Here is a 17,580-nt window from a genome sequence, read left to right on the forward strand (position 1 = left end):
ATGCCTGAGGCCCTGGGTTCGATTCCTCAGCACCACATAAGAAAAAAGAAAAAAGTCGGAAGTGGCACTGTGGCTCAAGCGTTAGAGCGCTAGCCTTGGGCTGAAGAGCTGAGGGACAGTGCTCAGGCCCAGAGTTCAGGCCCCACAACTGGACCCCCCCCCAAAAAAAAAACAAACAAAAACAAAACAAAACAAAAAAAAAAACAGCGTTTGGAGCCTGGTGCTGGTGGCTCATGCCTGTAATCCTAGCTACTCAGAAGACTTTGATCTGAGGATCTCGGTTCAAAGCCAGCCTGGGCAGGAAAGTTCGTGAGACTCATCTCCAATAAACTACCAGAAAACTAGAAGTGATGCTGTGGCTCAAATGGTAGAGAGCTCGCCTTGAGCTGAAGAGCTGAGGGACAGTAACCATGCGCAGAGTTCAAACCCCAAGACTGATAAAAAAAAATTAAAACAAAACAAAAAAAAATATATATATAATATTTGGGTCCCAGTCTCCTTCAGTCAATGGAAGTCAGTGCTTGGTTCCCAAGGCCCCAAATCTGACCCTGACAGATTCACAGGTGACTGGGAAACAGGCACATCACTCAAGGTCCTACCGAGACTGGAGGTCCTACCCATCTGGAGAATCCCAAATGGTCTGGGCTTCCAATGCTAATGTTTACTCCTTCCCACTGGAGGAGAAGGTATGAAGTACAACTCTCTCTCTCTTTCTCTCTCTCTCTCTCTCTCTCTCTCTCTCTCTCACACACACACACACACAAAATGCAGCCAGCACTGCCCATAGTGTATCTTGAGGGTGGGGGTGGGGTACATAGCCACCCATGCAGGCCTCAAGCCCCCACCCCCACCCCCTGCCACGCATGCATCTTGACATCTAAACACCCTCAGCACCCGCAGGAGGCTGCAGGAGGCTGGTCTCGCTCACCAACCTGGTGGTGGAGAGCAGATAGCTATCTCTCGCCAGAAAAGACACAGCTTGCCCAGGCTTCTTGGGCCCCATGTCCAGGGCAAGGCCAGGAAGAGCCTAGCACAAGCCCTCCCTCCCACGGCCGGCACTGCACAGGGCTTCTCCACAGCTGTGTGTGTGTCCACTAGGCAGCTGCTCCCACCCGGGAGGGAGGTCAGGCAGCCGGAAAGGCCTGACTCAGGGTGGAGCAGTGACCCAGGATATAGCAGGCTCGGCAGAGGAAGATGGACCAGCCTTTCCTGTGGCCCACTGCTCCGGAACAAAGGGAGGCAGGACCACAGAGAACCAGGCCAGGAAGGGCGGCCCTTCCCTCCCAGGCTGGTCCTGTCCCCTGCACAGATGCCAAGGCAGAGGGATCCAGGGCAAACCCACGGGGAACAGTGGGGAAAGAAGAGGCAAGCCCCTTGCATCCATGTCCATGTCAAGGCCGTGACCCAGACAGTTCTGCATGGGGCACGAGTTTCCAAACAGTTAAAAATGTCCTACACCCCCCCCCACACACACACATACACACACACTGTGCTGCAGCCCCAGGCCTGCATGCTTTCCAAGCTGTGCCCCAAGTGGATCCATCTTACTGGGGAAGAGCAAACAACCAAAATGTTCCTACCTCTCCCCGCCCCATGCCAGGATCTGTACCCTTGATAGGACATGGCTGCTCCTTACCTGCCAGACGCTGGCCACAGGAAGGCCACTAAGCCAGGTGCCAGTGGCTAGCTACTCAGGAGGCTGGGCTCTGAGGTTCCCGGGTCAAAGCCAGCCCAAGCAGGAAAGTCCAGGAGACTCTTATCTCTAACTATCAGAAAACCGGAAGTGGAGCTGTGACTCAAGTGGTAGAGCGTTAGCCTTGAGCAAAAGAGCTCAGGGACAACACTCAGGCACTGAGTTCAAGCCTCAGGACCAGCTTGGGGGTGGGGGGTGTGGGGGTGGCTAAGGCCTGAGATACAGATTCCCAGAAGTCTGGAGCCCAGGACAGGGCAGGGTCACCCTCCCCCTCCCCCTCTCCCACTCCCAAGGAAGAAGGCTGCAGTCCCTGCCCACCTGGAGTTCTCCTCCCCACACTCAGACTGAGGCCTTCTGCAAGGCTGAAGCACTGGTTCCCAGCAGTGAAAGCTAACTCATTCTGGTCCTCCTCATCCTCCCTTCCCTTCCCTTCTCCTCCCTCCCCTTTTCCTAGTCTCCAGAAAACAAGACCCCCTCTCTTCTTCCCTTTCCTTTTTCTTCCTCTTGTGTGTATGTATGCATGTGCGCACACGTGTGCGTGTGTGTATGTGTGATGCTGGTAACTGAACCAGGCCTTCTGCACTGAGCTCTATTCCCAGCCTTTGGTTTTTTTCGACACAGGATCTTACAATATAATCAGGCCAGCACTGCCTCAGCCTCTCCAAAGCTGGGATTACAAGCAGACACCACTGCATCCATCTCAAAAGTTAACTTTTGTCTAGAAGCTTCTGTGCTAGAGGCACAATCACTGCCCTTCGAAAATTACCAGGTTGACAGGCTGGGTACAAACTCCCTAAGATTCCCTCTGAGGTCACAACCACCTATCTCCCCCACTCCCTCTAGGAAAATGGGGCTGGGGTCCCTTCCAACATGGAACACAGACTCTGGACTCCAGAAAACTGAGGTAAGAAAGCCACAGAGTGTGGCAATAGGGAATGAGGCGTGCACTGGGGTGGCCTGAAGGCCTGGTCCCTTTATGGAACTGTGCAGGGAGAAGAAAGGAGGGAGGAAGGAGAGAGGCCAGAGGAGCTCACTTCAGTGGGGAGAAACCAAACCTGGTGGCCATGGATGGGGCAGCAATGAACAGGGAAAAGGAACCACACGTCCAGCTGCCAGGCCAGGAAGTGTATCTGAGCCTACCTCCTTGGCCCTCTGTGTACCGCAATTGGGGCACGAACTCAGGGCCTAGGCACCATCCCTTAACTTTTTCATTCAAGGCTGGCATTCTACCACTTGAGCCACAGCTCTTCTTCTAGCTTGCTGGTACTTAATTGGAGAAAAGGTCATTACAGACTCTGCTGCCTGGGCTGACTTCGAATCAGATCTGTGCCTACTGAGTAGCTGGGATTACAGGTGAGCCACCAGTGGCCAACAGAGCCTGACCTTTCGAAGACCCCCATCTAACGCTAGCTCAGGAAGACACTCAACAGCCTGGCATATATCCCAGCACCTTACTCTGCTGAACTCAAGGACGTTCAGGAAATAAAGAGAATCCCAGCTCTGCCCACCACCCATGCTGCCCAGTTAGCAGGAACACCTTAGGCCTCGAGGCATGGGCTAGTGCAGGGTGGGGAGGTGCTTTGCATGCGAGCAGTCATGATTTGGTTTATGGGTATCTCTGTAGACACGGGGTGGCACTGAGCAGCGTGGAAACTGGGTGTTTGAGGGGTGCAGGTCCTGTCTGCGGCAACAGGCTTGCCCCAAGTCAAGGACAATGTGGATCTTGTAATGTCCAGAATTACAGACACAGAGGACTGAGAACCTCAATCTGAAACTCCTTGGAAATCATTTACCACCAACCTCAGGGGCGGCCCTGGGCTTCTGAGCACCACACAGACTGGGAGAGTAAATGTTTTCACAGAAGATAGAATGCCAAAGCCAAAGTCAGGGGCCTAGCTACTTTGGAGGCTAAGATCTGGGGGACTGGCAAGAAAGTCCAAGAGACTCCATCTCCAAAACAACCCCAGCAAGCAGCCTGGCTGGAGGTAGGGCACAACTAGCAAAGCCAACAGCCAAGCAAGCACCAAAGCCCTAGAGGTTCAAAAACAAATACATGCAAAAGCAGATCCCCACATCTCTATCCTCCCGGTCCTATGGTCCAGAGCCTCCATCGGGGTGACTGAGACTCAGGGGGGCACCACATTCACCTGACAAGTTCCCCAAGCACTGGATCATTCCTACAGCATCAAGAATGGCTTTCCTCCCCTCCCCCAAACAAAGGGGTTGCCATTTGTCAGCCTTTAGTTTGCTGTAGTCTTACTCATTAGCTCTTTCTGCATGTGCAGATACACGGTATTTGTTCCTAAGATGCAGACCCCCAAGCCTCAGCCTGACAGGGGGCAGGTCTGCAGAGCCCCAAGCCTTGGCCTCACGGGAAGGAGGGTGGAGGGAGGGGTGTCTGCAGACCCCCAAGCCTCAGCCTGACAGGGGGCATGCCTGCAGACCACTGTACCAGACAGGCGCCCCTCCAAGGTCACAGCATCCAGCAAGGATGCTGAACACATTCAGGTCATTTTTCTCATCTTTCCCTCTTTTCTTGTTTATCCCCTGTATAAGACAGTGTAATAACGCAGGTATAACATCATCCAGAGATGACTTAAAGTCCACAGGAGATACACTCACACAAACACCACAACAGTGTGCCCAGACACTGGGGTCCATGCAGGGGGGAGGGTTCCCAGAATTAACCCCATAAATACTGAGGGACAGCTACATGCACCAGCATGCAGTAAGTTTTAAGCCAGGTGGGAGTGGCTCACATGTGTGATCCTAAGCTACTCAAAAGGTTGAGATCTAGAGGACTGTCATTTGAAGCTACCCCCAGTGGAAAAATCCAAAAGATTCCCATCTCCAATTTACAAGTCAAATTCCAGACAAGAGGTATGGCTCAAGTGGTAGAGTACCAGCCTCGAACAAAAAGCTGAGTGAGAGAACAAGGCCCTGAGTTCAAGCCCCAGTACCACTCTCCCCCACTCCCCCCCTTCCCACACCATAGGATTTAAATAAAAGATACAGGCTTCTAAACACAATCAGGCTGGCCACACCACAAAAGTTCTGAATCAGCAGGCTCCAGACAAGCAAGTGCCACGAAGAAAGTGAACCCTGTCCTCATATCTCATTGTCCCAAATCCTGTGTGTCCAGTTCATCAAGACATTCTGGCCAGAAATACCAGCCTGCAGGGACAATGGCCACCATGGCTGAGAAGACCGCAGAGATTTTACTGATGCCCGCAGCCCACCTACATGACCCAGAGATTGGAGTTGGGGTGAAAAACAAATGGCACAGGTGAATGTCCAATGAGGACACCTCCAGCCAATTGTGTCTTGCTGGGTCCCCCAGGTACTCTTCCAATGCCATCAGGCCCTGGGAGGCACCACTTCCTGGGCACCACCCTTCCCTGCCTAGTGTCTCAGAAATAAAGAGGTTATGCAATGGGCAAAACTCACAGAGGCAAAAGCGTGTGTCACCAGGCCTTCCCAGGGCTGATGAGAGCTGAAGGCCTGTTGGCAGCTGTGTCCCAATAGCAGTGACAGGATATTTAAGAACAGCCCATCAGGAGGAGGTCAAGAACGGAAAACCCTTCTCGGAACCCAAAAGTAAGCAAATCAAAGAACACATGCAGCATGGACCAGCTCCCAGACACTGTGTGTACATGCATGCATGTGTATGTGTGCATTTATGTGTGTGTGCCAGTAGTGACATTTGAACCTGGCTCTTTCTAACTGGCCTGCTCTAGCCCAGTGTCTGCAAAGTTTTCTGAGCAAAATTATGTTCTCATCTCACCTGATTCCTAATGGCACATGCGCCAGCCAGTGCTTTATCCTGACTCTGAGAACCCATCCCTGATATTTACTATACTGTTAAGCACATTTTAGAACAGACTGTATTTCTCTATTCACATCTCACAGGAGGCAGGACACGGCAGCTTGTGGTATTTGCTGTGTGAGTCATCCTTTACACATTCTCCTTCTATCTTCTTTTTTTTTTCTTTTGTGCCAGTCCTAGGGCTGAACTCATAACCTTGGCACTGTCCTTCAGCTTGTTCACTCAAGGCTAGTGCTCTACTACCAAGCCACAAACTCCACTTCCAACTCTTTGCTGATTAACTGAAGAAGATAAAGCCTCTCACGACTCTTCTACCTGGGCAGGCTTCTAACAGTAATGCTCACATCTCAGCCTTCTGAGTAGCTATAGGTGTGAGCTACAGGTGTGAGCTACAGTCACATGGCCCAGATCATGTTCTTTGGCACAGATCAGAATGCACAGAATATCCTAAGCATGGAAACAGACACATCTGTTGCTACCTGCTCCTGTATGCCTATTCAACATTCCTGGGGCTTAAACCCAGAGCTTGGGTGCTGTCCCTGAGCGTTTTTTGCTCAAGGCTTGTACTCTATCATTTGAGCCTCATCTTCACTTCTGGCTTTTTGCTGGCTAACTGGAGTTAAGAGTCCCCTACAGCCAGATTCTGGCTGGCTTTGAACCCTGATATGCAGATCTCAACCTCCTGAGTAGCTAAGATACAAACATGGGCCACTGGGACCCAACTGTCAATGCTTTTTTAAATAAAAATAAAGGCACTACTGTAAGACAATCTGCTTTTCTGTTCCCCTCTCTCCTCCTGTATTGCTTTCTGTCTCTTCGTGTCTCTTTCTTCTTCTGGCAGTACTAGAATTTGAACTCAAGGCCCTGAACTGTTTTAGAGAGACATGTTCCTTGCAGCCCTTTGCTCTGGTTATTTTTTAGATGGGGTCATGTTTTTTGCCCAGGCCAGCCTGGAGAGTGACCCTCTTATTTTAAACTTTTCCTCCACAGCTCAGATACCGGGCATGTATGTACCGAGCATAGCTTTTTCTGTTGAGCTGGCTTCCTTTGAACTTTTTCCACTGAGGCTGACCTGGAACCACAATTCTCATAATGTGAGCCTCCCACGTAGCTGGGATTACAGGTATGAGCCACAGGTGTCCAGTGCGTGCGTGCGTGTGTGTCTTAAGAAGTTCCCAGACCCTCCTTTTCTCTATCTCTGTCAAACAACTTTCCTTTCAGACCTTCACAGGTTTCTGTATGCAAGGGGTCCCTAGGAGCAGTCCTGAGACCAAGGTCCCTGCTCTGAACCAGCGAAGGAGTCTCTGCGTGCTCTTGTGCCCCCAGGCCTGCAATGAACAGATGGACCATGTACCCTTCAGGCTCTCCCCCAAGGCCTGGGTCCACCCCAGGAGACAGGATTAGGAGCCACTTGGCAGCAAAACCAAAGCATTTTGTAGAAGCAAACAAACATTAACAGCAAATCATTTTCACGGAAGCCAACAATCCTCAGCCACATTACTGTTAAGCTGTTATGTGACAGGAATGTTATGGAACTACATAGGGGCCATGGTTGCGGGACCTTGTAGATGTAACTCAATGCTTTTGAATCACTCACTTTCAAGTAGCTAGTTTTAAGTTAAGAGATTTTTGCCTCCACTTTAAAAAAGAATATACAACAATTTTGCAAAAGCTCAGCTATGTTAGAAACAGATTTTTTTCATCATGCTTTTGTCTTTCTGATGAAATTATTTTATATTTTGAAACTATGAAGGCTAAGTATTAGACACAAAGCATTAATGAAACAGTAGAATGATTATTTTTTTTCTTTTTGCAGGGGAAGCAGTTCTGGGGTTTAAATTAAGGGCTTTACACTTGCTAGACCCTACCTTGTACCTGTTAGGCCATTTACTAGTGCTCTACCACTTGAGCCATGCCTCCAGCTCCTTCTGTTTTTGTTTTTTTCAGACAGGATCTTACTTTGCTTTTGCCAGGACCAGCTCAGATCAGATCCTTCTACTCACACTTCTTATGTAGATGGGGTAAGATGTGTGCATATCAGCTTGCCTGGCTTTGTTGTTGTTATTATTGTTGAGATGAGATCATGCTGACTATTTTGCCCAGGCTGGTTTACTGTTAACAATCTTCCCAATCTCTGCCTCCCAGGTAATTAGGATTACAGGCATGAGTCACTGTGCTTGGCTTACAAATAAGTTTTGTATGTTGATATTAGCTCCTACAAACTTGTTGAATGCATTCATTCAAATTTCAGATTCAATTTTCCTACATGATCACTTCATAAATCATGTCATTAGCAAATAGTTTTATTTCAGATTGCCCTCCAATCTGTGATCAGATTTTGCTTTAGTGAATCATTCTTCTGTAAGACTTCTAACATATTGAATATAGTTGGCTATAGGAATTTTTAGACATTCTTTATCCACATTTGACATGTGGGTGAGGAAACTACCCTCCCTTCTATAAGGAATTGTTAGACTTGAATGGGTGTGAATTTAGACAAATTCCTCCTCTACCCTACACTTTGCATTAGTGGATATAATCATGGATTTTCTTGCTTAGTTAATACAGCAGGACACATGAGCAGATTGTCAAATGTTGAACCAGCCTTGCATTCCTGGAAGAAAGGCTACTTGGTCATGGTATGTGAAAAAAAACTTCTATAAACTTGAGTTCTGTCCATCACTTTTCACTTATATTCATGAGTAATATTAGCCTGTGGTTTTATTCTTTTCCACTTCTTCCTCTCCTTCCTCTTTGTCCCTTTCTTCATTTCCTTTCTGGGGAAAAGTTGGGGGAACCAATCTTCTCTGAGGGGTTTGGAGATACAAATATAGAAGACTTATTATATTATGGTGATCATCATTATCACTGTATCTGCTCTTATATTTAAAAGCAAAAGCCCTGTCTTTTCTGCATGGATATTTATGTGCAGAAAGTAGGTAAGATGTGGGGTGTACTACTCTATGCTGGGATGCAGGGCCCCATCCTATTCTCAGGAGTGGGCTCAATAGCCCATTTCCAAGCCAGCATAAACCAGGCAGATCCTGGGCACCCCAAAGCCTTCTAGATCTTTCTACAGTCTAGAGGAGGCTAGTATTCTCCTGACACTGGATACCAGGGGACCAGAGGTCTACATTGTGAGCTGTTACTGAGCTTCAAAGTTCTTTCTAGTATTTTCTTTCCTTGAGGTCATGATTCACCTTGTATACAAGTTTGTGGTCTGGTGCTGAATGGAATGAAGAAGTCCAAACCAGAGGGCTGTTTCCACTCCAATCCAATGTATACATTGCCTTGAGGAATCAAGTATGGTTGACTGATGAGGAACAGAATGTGGCAAGTAGAGGGACACAAGACATCTCTATTGGCCTCCACATACATTACCAATGACCAGAAGAACACATTTGGTCTATGTGTGTGAGTGCTACAGACAAATGTACATCAGAATGTACACTCTCCTCCTTATGCTCAGGCAATGTCCAAACAGAAACAAAGCAACATTCATTATATATTTTTTCCCTTAAATTTCAAGTCATTCCTGCTAAGAAATACAGCTAACTAATTGCTCAATGCTGTAGGTAAAAGAAGCACTATGGTCCTATGCAAGTAAACTCTGAAGTTTCATTAAAAGTCGTTTAAATGATGTATACACTAGATGTGCTGTGGACAAAAGGGCCAGGTGAGCTGACAGACATTTCTGTGATTGCTTCAGGTTGAAGACAAGGGTGACATGATTTAGTGAAGATCCTTCATTCTCAGAACTAATGGAATGGGGCTCCTCACATGCCCTTCCCAGGTCAGCAGCTGCATGAAAAATCTGCACATGGGGCTTCAGATGAGTCACGACCCTCTACCTGTCAACATTTGGCTTCCTGAAGTACAAAAGACCTTGGTCTTCATGTCTGTCCCTGTTACCACTCCCTTCCAGGGATGGCTGTGCAGATGGACACAACACACAATGCCAAAGGTATCCCCAGGCTCTCCTGGGAAAACCCAGACTCAAGGATCATACATCAAGGGATCAGAAGAGCCACAGCAGGGTGCATGGGCAGCTTCAGCAGGATGCACACACAGAACCTGCTCCTAGTCCCTGGGTCCCACGTGCTCCGTGAATGGGGTGGTGTGCTGGCCGCTGCCTCACTCCGACTCTGGCTCCATGCAATGCTGCATGAATGTTAACGTTGCCTCTGCCAGCTGATAGCCACAAGCACCCCTGGCCTGACCACAAACGCACATTTTGGGGGACAAAGGGGAAGTGTTGAGCAGGAACACCTCTGCAAGATGGCTGGAAGCCTCTCCATGTCCTATGGCTCCCACATGCACACACACATGGTGTATCCCCACCAACATATTTCCTGGTGAGACAGGACTTCATCTGAGATCTCTGAGCTATGCAGCAGAAACAGAAACATTTGCACAAGGAGATGCCCTTGGCAATGACAACCATACTAACAGCACCAGGGCTATGTATACCACATTCCAGGAGTTCCTTACCAAGTCCTTTGCACAGATTGACTGGACCGCTCAGCTGGATGTCAGGTGGGCTGAATGGAGGGTATCGTGGGGGTGTCTTCACTGGAAAGGAGAACACAGCACAGCTACTGTCACTGGACTCTTTGCAGGGGCAAGTTGTATACACTTAGCTTTACTGGGTTCTTACCATAAGGTGTTTCTGGAGACACAGGAAACGCTGGGGTCGAACACGCAGATTCCTTGCTATTTAAAATCCTGCCGTCGATCAGATCAAGGTCTGGGGGATAAGCGGCGACCATTGTCTGGAATCAGCATGGGGAGAAGAATGGAAGAATGAGGAATCCTTCTTTCTGGCCTATGTTGCTGAGCCTCTCAGAGTAGGGACAGGAAGAGTCCTGAGTCTTGGTGCTAAGACAAAGGCTTTTATGCTCACTAGTAAAGGGAGAGAGAGAATCTTGATGCCTGTCCTCTTTATCTGGCAGGTGATACTTAAAATAAGCCAGCTGCGGGTCTGAGAAGGTGGCTTAGTGGTAGAGTGCTTGCCTTGCATTCATGAGGCCCTGGGTTCGATTCCTCAGCACCACATAAGCAGAAAAAGCCGGAAGTGGGACTGAGGCTCAAATGGTAGAGCGCTAGCCTTGAGCTGAGGGACAGCGCCCAGGCCCAGAGTTCAGGCTCCATGATCAGAAAAAAACAAAAACAAAAGCCAGCTGCTTCATCATGACTGTTCACAGAGAAGTTAAAACATCACACAGAATAGGAGACATCCTGAATAGAAGTGATGGTTTTACGTGGGAGTTAAGACTATCAGTGACAGGTGGGCACCAATGACAGGGCTCGTGCCTGTCATCCTAGCTCCTCAAGAGGCTGAGATCTGAGGATCTTGGTTTAAAGCCAGCTCAGACAGAAAAGTTCATGAGGCTTTCATCTCCAATTCCCTGGGAAAAAGCTAGAAATGGAGCTGTGGCTCAAAGTAGTAAGAGCACCAGCCTTGAGTGAAAAAGGTAAGGGATAGTGTCCAGGCCCTTACTTCAAGTCCCAGTACCTACTGGCACAAAGAAAAACAAAAAGACTACTATTACCTTTTCACACAGTTCTGAGGTTTTAATTTTCAAGTTGAGAATGAAGCTCCAATTTGAAAGTGCTAGTCAGGCTGACCTGTCTTTCTGATTCTGGTAAGAAGCCACACCAGCCATCACAGAAGAGCTGGAGGTGCTCTTTCCTGCGGACTTCCAAGGGGTCACTGTCCTGGATAGAGAACTTGGGGCCGGGTATTTTCCCATTCTGCAGATCAGCTCACCAAGGCTCACCGAGAGGCGGCCTCCACAGAGCCATCTCTGGGGTGCAGTAGGACCCCACCATTGCCCATCACTGAGGAACTATGTCTGGAGTTGAGATGCAGCCAGAGGTGGGAGGCTATGGCACCTGGTACAGGCACCAGGCCCAGCCACTGCCCTGAGCCCAGTCCCTACCTCTTTCATGTCTGCTGGAGACGGAAATGGTGTCATGCTTGGCGCTGGATCCACAGCAGCTTTTCCCCATCCACACTTGGAGAAGGACAGCTGGCACGCAGCCTCATTGTCATACTGTCCAAGGCTCAGCTTCCGGAGTCTTCCACCCAGCGGCTCATCACTGGAAGAGCCTGTAAGGAGAGAGAGGGGTGGTCATGGCCATCACAGAGGAGTGCAGTCAGCACCTGAGTGGATCCCAAGGCTCCTCAGGTAGATCCGAAAGCTGGGGCCATGTTCAGATGCGCGGTGATGAGCCAGGCAGCAGCCACCGCCCCAAGTGGGCATCTTCCTTCCAGGGCAGGCTTCCAGGGGCAGGGCAAGGTAGCAGGACCCCCCCCCCACAGCACTGGGACAAGGCAGACAGGGCTGAGTCTGGAGGGCACCTGCGGTCACCAGCCTCAGGCCCTGGTCTAGGAATTCTTATGACCACTTATCTGCAGTGACAACCAGCAAACCCATAGCCCTCACCTGACAATCTGAGTCGTCACAAGGAGAACTCTGCTACAGAGAGCCCAAGGGGCCACCTTTGGATCATTGGGGTACCACTAACAACCCCGAGCCAACACCCACAGTCAACATTTCCTACCGGAAACAATACAGGCTTTCATTTCTCACACAGACACCATGCTGCCCAATTTAACCAAATCTGATTCTCCTTACATGTAGAAAGGCAGGGAAGAGGGGAGGCAGTGTACAAGAGTGACAGGGGCTGGAATCTCTTACCATTTGGGGCGGGGCGGGGGGGGGTCAGTTAAGGGCCTGGGTGCTGTCCCTGAGCCTCTTTGTACTCAAGGCTAGTGGTCTACCTCTTGGACCACGTCGCCACTTCCGGTTTTTGAGTGGTTAATTACATATAAGAGTCTCACAGGGACTTTTGTGCCTGGCGTTGGCTTCGAACCACAATCCTAAGATCTCAGTCTCCTGAGTAACTACGATTACAGGAGTGAGCCATTGGTGCCCGGCTGTTACCATTTTTTAATAGGTGATACTGGAGTTGAATACTGGCCTTGTGCTCACTAGGCAGGCTCTCCAGTGCTTGAGCCACAGTCCAGTGCTGTCTGCTATGGTGACTTCTGAAATAGTCACAATGCCTAGACATGATCTTCCTATTTATACTTACATAGCTGAGATGACAGATGTCTACCACTATACCCGGCTTTTTACTAGGATGGAGCCTCACAAACTTTTTGCTAGGGCTGGCCATTAACTGCTGCAGCCCTTCCAACCTCTGCCTCTTGAGGTTATAGGTATGACTACCATACCTGGTATTTTGTTTTGTTTTGTTTTAAAAGCACTTCTTCCAGGGAATTCTTATCATTAAGTAATTGGGGAAAACCTGGGGCAGGCTAATAAGATGGTAATGCTGCAAATAATATTGTAGTCTGAAAAGGTACACCCAATTCATTTCTCTACATTCTAGATTAGGAATACATAATCCTGCTCATGTCTGTAATCCCAGCACTCAGAATGTGGAGGCAGAAGGATCTCAACTTCCAGGACAGCCTGGGCCACACAGAAAGACCCCGTCTCAGGAAAATAAAAATCTGGGTGTGGTGATGCATGCCTGGAATCCCAGCTATGTATGTGGAAGGCAGACCAGCCTTTTTGCCAGACCAGCCAAATTCCAGACTTTATCTGGAAAAATAAAGCCAAAAGGGCAAGGGGCTAGGGCAGTGGCTCACACCTGTATTCCTAGCAACTCAGGAAGCTGAGATCTGAGGCTTACAGTTTGAAGCCAGCCCTGCAGGAAAGTCTGTATGACTCTTATTTCTAGTGAACCAGGTAGAGATGTGGCTCAAGTGGTAGAGCACTAGTCTTGAGTAAAAAAGCTAAAGGACAGTGCCCTGGCCCTGAATTCACGCCATAGTACCATCACACACAAAGAAAACCAAGGATGTGACTCCTGTGGTAGGGTGCTTATCTGGCCTACTCAGCCCTGAGTTCACACCTCGGTACTGGCAAAAGAAAAAACATGACATGAGTTCATACCTTGGTATTGGCAAAAGAAAAACATGACATACACTTGTAATGGCATTCTAGTGACAGGCAAGGAATTCACTGGCAATGTAAGGACCACCTTAGGGTGACATTGCTCAGTACAGGCTGAAGGCAGGGCCCCAGGGAAGAGCTGTACCCAGCCCCTCATCTCTCTTCACTCACCCCAAGACTGAAACAGCTCTGAAGAATGCAGAACCAGCGCAGTGGAGAGAAGGTGCCAGAACAAGGACGGGATCACCATTTGGAGAAGGCAAACAGCTCCTGTCACAGTCTGTATGGTGAATTCCATCACCCAACCCTCCAGCTTCAGGCACCTAGATAGGCCTCCTGGGATCAGCTCCCTCCCTGGGCTGAGGCCTGGCTGATGTCCTTTCTGTTACATGGGACACGGATCCAGTGCCACTGTGCTATGCTTGAGCAGGGGAAGGAGAAAGGGAGGCTGGAAGGGCAGCAGTCAGAAAGGGCTCCTTCTATCCTAGGAGGAAGATGGAGTTGTCCAAGACAGGCTGTCCGAGGTGGTAGCCTGCCAGTCCGGAGCCCATCCTGGGGGTGTCTCTCTCTCCTTCACATTTTACCTCATACCACGCATACTGGCCTGGCTCCAAGCCAGGTTGTACAGGCTGCCTAGATGCAGCCAGGGTCAGGGGCTGTGTGTGATACCCTCCACAGGGCTTCTGTAGGCCCTCACTTCTGGGTACTACAAGCTTTCTCAGTGTGGTGGAAACGTGTCAGGAGGGTGAGGGGCTGGGCACTTGTGCAAATGAGCTCCCTTAGAGAATCTTTTTGGCGCTCTCCTTCAAACAGCTCCAGAGACCAAAGGTGGCAAATACAAAGCAAGGCAATAAATAGGCCAGTACCCCTGGCCTTGACTCTTGGGGTTCCCCTGCTGCCATTACCAAAAGGCTCTCTTATAAGATCTGGTCCTCCAACCTTACCTAGCTACTAGGAGGAACGAAGCAGGGGAGAAGCCCCTCAGAGGAAAGATGGCTGGCTCTGGGCTGACCTTGGATGGCCAGGGAGAGCACGCACAGTGCGAGGCATGCACTTGGGCACAGGTCCACTGAACGTGCATGCTGGGGTCTCCCCAACTCCCAGAGGACCCAACACAGACCCTAGGAGTTTCATAGCTAGGGGGAGGGAGGAGGCTGTACATATGACATGGAGCTAGGCGCATCCCATCCCCAGCAAACCCAGATGGCTGGCTGCCAAAGCCAGAGGTGCCCTCATCTCTCCCAATGCCAGCTGCTCCGTGCACAAGTCCTGCGTCCCCACCCCCAAACCCCCTCCAGATTCCTTCTTTGTGGAGTGGAAGCATGACCTCATGACAACCCATCTTGCCCAAATGCCACCCACCAGTGCCTGAGACACAACCAAAGGCCCATAACACACTTGCTGGCTGCTGTGTCAAGTGGCCCCCGAGGGGCTGGTGGCTCATGCCTGTCCCCCTAGCTACTCAGGAGGCTGAGATCTGAGGATTGTGGTTTGAAGTCAGCCCAGACAGGAAAGTCTGTGAGATTCGTATCTTCAATTAATCACAGAAAAAGTGATAGAGTGCTAGCCTTGAGCACAAAAGCTCAGGGATAACACATAGGCTCAGAGTTCAAGCCCCAGGACTAAAAAGAAGGAAGGGAGGGAGGGAGGGAGGGAGGGAGGGAAAAAAAGAGTGGCCCTCCCTGACAGGACAGTGACAGCCCAGATGTGCAGGCACACAGCCCTGTGTGGCCAATACTTCAGGCAGAGCCTGGCGGTGGGGCTGTCTGCTAGGCTAGCCTCACTACCTGCCACAATCGCCTGGTACTCTGTGCTCAACACCAAACTCAACATAAAACTGCCAGTACCAAGGGCTATTGGTGCAGTTTCGTGGGTCTTAGAGAGAAGTTTTTTCCCAGACTGTGTCAGTGGAACAATGACCCCATGGGATCAGGCACAGACCTTTTCCTCTCCACATCAGGCCTCTCTCCCCACCATCAAAGCTCCCAAGGCTGGCAGAAGTGGCTACTTTCTGAGCCCTAGCGCTCCTTCAGTGCTCACATTTGCATCCTCTGGTTGGATGACGGCCACAACTAATCAACTGTTAAAAGTGGATGGCACTGCTTGTTTCTTGGCTTCATAGGCCATGGAATCTGGGAGAGTATCAAGCAAGCAGACGCCAGGTCTGAAGAATGCTGCAAACCCTTGGGGCAAGAAGGCCCCAGCACGCTGTAGACACACAAGCACCTGCCAGGTTCCTGTCATCGCCGGAGTGATGGTGACGGAACATGAATAAAATATTTTGACAACACGAAGCCAGAAGCCCTGGAGGTATGGAAAAAGCAGCCCGCTCTTTGCTTCCATGGGCCCATCCATTCCATAGGCCGTCACTGTTTTCCTGTCTCAGGTGTCACCTATTGAAATCTCTTCCACTGAATTCTCTTCCCACCCGAGAGCCCCATTCATAGGCAGCTGTGTCAGAGCTGTGAGGCTGTGAGGGGCAATGCAGGCTGGGGGCTGGACAACATCTGAGACCCTCCACAGGGGCCAGAGGAGGGAAGGGCCTTTAACTGGGAACATCCCTCCCCGCCCCCGCTGCTTTATGGGGGTCCCTCACTGCACCCACCCCTGGCTGGCCTCTCTGTTGCCCTATGGTGGGGATGGGCGATCCTACGTGTCCCATAAATGTCACCTCCGTGTCTACATGGCAGCCCTGTGGGGAGACATGCATACTTCCACCTACCTGGTGGCCCTTCCTTTACAGGACCATCTGTCAAGTCTTTACTACACGCCAGGCACCATGGGTGCCGGTGGCTCATGCCTCTCATCCTAGCTACTCAGGAGGCTGAGATCAGAGAATCACAGTTCAAAGCCAGCCCAGGCAGGCAAGTCCATGAGACTCTTATCTCCAAATAACCACCAGAAAAAACAAAAGTGGTGCTGTGACTCAAAAGTGGTAGAGCACCAGATTTAAGCAAAAGAAAGCTCAGTGATAGCACCCAGACCCTGACTTCAAGCCTCATGACAACAAAAAAGATGGAGGAAGGTGAGGGTAGCAAAAGCAGAGCAGCACACTAGGGTAGAGGGGGAGAGGGAGAGGAGCTCTGTTTTAAGTACTGGGGGGGCCTAGAAGACAGTGAGCCAGTCAGAATGACATCATCACCATCATCACTATCACCACCACCATCACCACCATCACTATCACCACTACCATCACCATCATTAGTATCACCAGCATTTTCTGGGAAAGGAAAAACTAAAAATGCTACTCCTTACAAATATTACTTTCATCTATGTAGAAAATCTCAGAGAATCTGCCCCCCCCACAAAAAAAAAAAACATCCTACAATAAGGGAGTCCAGCAAGATTTCAGATTATAAGAAAGGTGTTAGCTTTCCATCCCGATCACAAATACCTGAGATATCCAGCTTATGAAGAGAAAGGGTTAACGTACAGTTTTTGGAGATTTCGGTCTGTCTCGATTGTGGCCCCATTGTTTTCATCTTTGTGGAGGATGTGGCAAAGCACAACCACAACCTCATGACTGGAGAACAAAAGGGACAGGAGTTCTCCTCTCCTCTTCAAGGGTACAACAACAATGACCTGACCAAAGACCTCCCATTATGCTGATGTCCCATCAGCTTCTTGCTGGGGAGCAGGTCTTTAACACACAGATGCTGAAAACCCAACCATTTGCAATCAGCGCCACTCGCATCATTGTGATCATCACCACGGTCATCCTTACCATATCCCAATGGTCGTTACCATCAGCAGCATCACCCCTGTCATCACCATCTCCTCTTCACCGCCATGACTACAGCCAGCAACAACGGTCACAGCAGTACCATTATTATCACTGCGCCCATACGAAAGAGACATTCCCAGAAATGCTGAGCCTTCGCCTAGTATTTTCATCACAGAAGTAACCAGACCCAGGTGGGCATGCTGCTCCCTGCAGAGCTGACAAGAAGCTGAGCCTGGCAGGTGCCTGGAGCTGGACACCGCGCACAGTGATGTGAGATGTTGCATCTGGGGTGTGGTCGGCCTTGTCTAGGGAAGAGCGGAAAGCCTTTCAGCCTCCAGGACCTCTCCTGTTCAGCACACTGGAACTG

At 49.8% G+C, this 17,580-nt stretch overlaps 1 protein-coding gene across 2 annotated transcripts in view; it reads right to left on the reverse strand.

Moving 5' to 3' along the window:
• The window catches only part of Tns3 (tensin 3), a 234,345-nt gene that overhangs the window by 38,297 nt on the left and 178,468 nt on the right, over positions 1–17,580 (reverse strand). For both annotated transcript variants that reach the window (XM_013032977.1, XM_013032976.1), the window contains 3 exons: positions 11,462–11,631; positions 10,177–10,291; positions 10,011–10,091 (listed from right to left, as the gene is read on the reverse strand). In XM_013032977.1, coding sequence (XP_012888431.1) covers positions 10,011–10,091; positions 10,177–10,291; positions 11,462–11,631 — 366 coding nt within the window. The remainder of the gene's footprint in view (positions 1–10,010; positions 10,092–10,176; positions 10,292–11,461; positions 11,632–17,580) is intronic.

Source organism: Dipodomys ordii, unplaced genomic scaffold (genome assembly GCF_000151885.1).
Source record: "Dipodomys ordii isolate 6190 unplaced genomic scaffold, Dord_2.0 Scaffold160, whole genome shotgun sequence".
NCBI lineage: Eukaryota > Metazoa > Chordata > Mammalia > Rodentia > Heteromyidae > Dipodomys > Dipodomys ordii.